Here is a 4,774-nt window from a genome sequence, read left to right on the forward strand (position 1 = left end):
TATGAGAACCCATACAGGAGAAAAACCCTACAAGTGTGACCAGTGCGACTATTCTGCAGCACAGAAATCTGACTTGAACATCCATGTAGCAAAACACACCGGTGAGAAACCCTACATGTGTGGGGAGTGTGGGTACAGGACAGCTCAAAAGTCTGACTTATCTAAACATATGAGAACCCATACAGGAGAAAGACCCTACAAGTGTGACCAGTGTGACTATTCTGCAGCACTGAAACACAATTTAGACCAACATCTAGTCAAATATACTGGTAGGAAACCCTACATGTGTGGGGAGTGTGGGTACAGGACAACTCGCAAGTCTCACTTATCTGTACACATGAGAACTCACACAGGAGAAAAACCCTACAAGTGTGACCAGTGTGTCTATTCTACAACATGGAAATCTGCTTTGGAACAACATCTAGCAAGACACTCTGGTGAGAAACCCTACATGTGTGGGGAGTGTGGGTACAGGACAGCTAGAAAGTCTCACTTATCCCGACATATGAGAACCCATACAGGAGAAAAACCCTACAAGTGTGACCATTGTGACTATTCTGCAGCATGGAAATCTGCTTTGGAACAACATCTAGCAAAACACACCGGTGAGAAACCCTACATGTGTGGGGGGTGTGGGTACAGGACAGCTAGAAAGTTTGACTTATCCAAACATATGAGAACCCATACAGGAGAAAAACCTTACAGGTGTGACCAGTGTGACTATTCTGCAGCATGGAAATATGCTTTGGACAAACATCTTGCAAAACACACCGGTGAGAAACCCTACATGTGTGAGGAGTGTGGGTACAGGGCGGATTACAAGTCTCAGTTATCCATACATATGAAAGGCCATACAGGAGAAAAACCCTACAAGTGTGACCAGTGTGACTATTCTGCAGCACAGAAATCTACTTTGGCCCTACATCTAATGTCACACACCGGTGAGAAACCCTACATGTGTGGGGAGTGTGGATACAGTACAGCTAAACAGTCTGACTTATCCCGACATATGAGAACCCATACGGGAGAAAAGCCCTACCAGTGTAGCTATTCTGCAGCACGGAAATCCACCTTAGATGATCATAAAGCAAGACATACCGGTGAGAAACCCTACATGTGTGGGGAGTGTGGGTACAGAACAGCTTACAGGTCAGACATATCCAAGCATATGAAAGGTCATACATCAGAAAAGCCCTACAAGTGTGACCAGTGTAGCTATTCTTCAGCCTCTAAGGCTGCCCTAACTCAACATATGAAAATTCACACGAAGGCACCAACTCCGCAACTGTGACCATCTCGTAGTGGCATCAGTATTGATATCAATAGAGACAAACTATACTGATGAGAAGATTTTGCGTACACAATTATTATAAGTTAAACTTTTGTCTAATATTCAGCTCTTTAAACTTGGATTGTAGTGATTAGCAGAAGTGTAAAATGACCGATGTGCTTAAATAGTTTCCAACAGTAGAATGTAATTTTACGCCAGTGAAAATGTAGACGAAAAAAATCCTGTTTGTTTTGCATTTCTTTTAAGAGGATGTATCTATAGAAATTTTCAAATAAAACGTTATGTACCTTGAGCATGAAGTTTACGTTTTGTTGCTTTTTTGCATGTACATTATCCGATCAATACCACCAAGTTTACTGTTTTTAACCATTCTAGATACTCGAGGAGAGACCAGCGATACACTAGATCTAGCCACAAACTAAACACTGTCACTGCCAGAACTGAACGATTTAAAAACAATGCAATACCACATATCGTGCGAGTACTGAATGAGAACTGAGATTGCCACTTATGTATTTTACTGTTCAAAGACTCTTTTATCCTGCCTGTAATTTATGTGTAAACCTGGTATTTTAAATGAACGTATCTTACATTAATAATTAATGACGTATAATGATTTTATTAATCGATTATGTAATTGTCAGAGCAATTCAGGTCCCAATTACATGGAACATTTAATTAATAATTCANCTCTCTCTCTCTTCTCTCTCTCTCTCTCTCTCTCTCTCTCTATATATATATATATATATGTATATGTATAATAAATATGTATACAAAATTTATATTATTGACTGTTCAAAGACTTGCTGAAAAAGACTATTTGATTAAAATGTTTGATATAACACGCATTCATTGCGATATCATTAATGGAATAACTACTGCCAACACGCATCAACAAAAAGAATACCTCGTCTTGTTATGGAGATAGAGAGTATAAATGTCTTTTTTTGTCACAGGAGACAGCTTGACGTACCATGACGGGAAACCATTCAGTACCAAGGACAGGAAGAACGAGGAGTACCATACAAGCTGTGCTCAGAGGTTCAAAGGTGCGTGGTGGTACTACGCTTGCCACCAATCCAACCTGAACGGCCTGTACCACCTGGGTACTCATGAGGGTAACGACGACGGCGTCCATTGGTACCACTGGAAGGGTCATAACTACTCCCTGAAGCGCACTGAGATGAAACTCCGACCAGCTCCATAACGTCACACATTGTGGATTTTTTTTCTTGTATCTTCTTAGAAAAATACATTGTAAGCCATTTGCAGTGTGTGTGCTATTTCTTCTGCAATGATGTGATTTTTCTCCCATTTTACATGAGCATGACTTTACGGCTTGCCTTGGATGTCATCAACTGTATTGCTGTATGTTACTTTTAGTGATCTCACAATGAAAAGAAAACCCAGTTAAGGTTTTTAAAATATATAACAATGCTTACCCTATTAAAGGTTGTCATCCCTATAAAAGGTTGTTATTTTAATATACAATGTATATTGATAGACCTTACGCTGTAAACGATTGCCATCCCAGACTCAGTATCTATTTAACTGATTCAATGTAAAACGCTATGTCTGTACTGATTCCATGAGGTCTTGAGAGACATGTAAAGTTGTTATCGTCCTACCGCACGGTTGTTTTCTCTTTTTTTTTTAATTCTTTTGCACCTTCCAAATATAGTATCTCTGAAAAATCCCTCTGGCTATTTCTAAAATACCATAACTGTCCACTTGTGTTTCTTAATCAACTTACTCTAAATAATGTACGTGTTTGAAGCTTGTTGCTTGAATATTAATATTTAGATTCTTTATTGTTACTTTATGATGACTAAAGAAACCAACAGAAGGAATAATTAGAAAATATAACATTTCTCTTGAAATAGTCATCTACGTTTTCTGAAACATCATTGCAAACTTTAACACTTGTCTTGTGTAAGTCTAGTACAAGTAACATTTGGATTTTATGCCCAGTTTGCGAGACAGGCAAAAGGTCTACTTCAGCATCTGAATTTTATGGTTATGAAATGTTATGTATGAGCTGTTTCTTCTTATGTGGTTCACTTCTAATTGTCAAACGCACAGCACGAAAACGCATATTTAAGCCAACTTTACGAACTGCGTTAAGAGGTATTAAAGGCGGCGAAATATTTAAGCAGACTTTACGACATCGGAAAGGCAACTGAAAGGGAAATATCGCCTTTCCGTAACCTTTCCACATGTGTAAATGTCACGTTAATATAACGTGTTTCTTTCCGTAAGCTTTACATGGACTTAAATGTAATGTAAAGAAAGCATTGCGGTAATGAGTTACTTTTTGTAACTAGAGGCATCTCAAAGCCATATGATCTTTTTGATTATTATGAATAAAGTCCTTACCAACCTCGCGCGACTGAACACAAGCATTTTATATGCTTTTTCATATTTTGTTTTACCTGAAATATTAGATATCTTCCATGATTTCTCGCTGAATCGCCGCAAAATCTAACATTATTATGCCTAGTCATTTCTATAGGCGTCGTTTAGCTGCAGGAAATGTTGCGTTTCTTTGTCTTTCCTACCGTCGCCAAGTTTTCCCTAAATTGAAGCAATCGCCATGTTTTTTACACATATTTGGGAGCGACCAAATATAACAACACCATGCCAAGTCCATTCTATATGTTTATGTCTGGCTTTCCAAAAACACAGTATTACGGTTCCTTTCCTCCTTCTATAAACAAGCTTTCCGCCGACCGAGAGAAATCTCCCCTATACAGTATAGGCGTCGTTAAGCTGCAGGAAATGTTGCGTTTCTTCGTCTTTTCCTTAGTACCGTCGTAAAGTTTTCCCTAAATTGTAGCAATCGCCATGTTTTTCACACTTACTTGAGAGCGGAAAATGCAACAACATATTATTAGTCCATTCTATATGTTTATATTGGCTTTCCAAAAACATAGTCCATTGTATTACGGTTCCTTTCCTCGTTCTATAAACAAACTTTCCGACGTAAATAGTATAGGCGTCGTTAAGCTACAGGAATCCGTGTCAATTCGTTCAGCGCTGTATGTACTGAGTTCCTGAACATTTAGAACTCATATATTATGTTTAACTCGAGACAGATAAAACATTTTTCAAACGGAGAAAGACCATAATACTGGGTAACTGTGGACTATTTTAGTTTTCCTTTAGATTAAACGATTCTTTCGTTATCAGCCTGGAACCCATAACTTCTCAGTCAACAACCTACCCGAAGTTTACTACGGTCCGTGTCTATATGTACGGCGATGTATGTACTGAGTGCCTGAACATTTAGAAGTCATAGAATATGTTCAACTCGAGACAGATAAAACCTTTTTCAAACGGAGAAAGACCATAATACTGGGTAACTGTGGACTATTTTAGTTTCCTTTAGATTTAACGATTCTTTCGTTATCAGCCTGGAACCCATAACTTCTCAGTCAACAACCTACCCGAAGTTTACTACGGTCCGTGTCTATATGTACGGCG

At 38.6% G+C, this 4,774-nt stretch overlaps 1 protein-coding gene and 1 pseudogene across 1 annotated transcript; one reads left to right on the forward strand and one right to left on the reverse strand.

Annotated features, from left to right (window-relative positions):
- LOC109479102 overlaps nucleotides 1-4,774 on the reverse strand; it is a 43,173-nt pseudogene that overhangs the window by 15,564 nt on the left and 22,835 nt on the right.
- LOC109479103 (zinc finger protein 84-like) lies at nucleotides 2-1,441 on the forward strand. Its single transcript, XM_019780976.1, has 2 exons — nucleotides 2-800; nucleotides 900-1,441. Exons 1-2 carry the CDS (start codon nucleotides 2-4, stop codon nucleotides 1,289-1,291), a joined length of 1,191 nt encoding a protein of 396 aa, XP_019636535.1. The 3' UTR covers nucleotides 1,292-1,441.

The sequence above is a fragment of the Branchiostoma belcheri genome, unplaced genomic scaffold, assembly GCF_001625305.1.
Source record: "Branchiostoma belcheri isolate BF01 breed outbred unplaced genomic scaffold, Haploidv18h27 scaffold469, whole genome shotgun sequence".
NCBI lineage: Eukaryota > Metazoa > Chordata > Leptocardii > Amphioxiformes > Branchiostomatidae > Branchiostoma > Branchiostoma belcheri.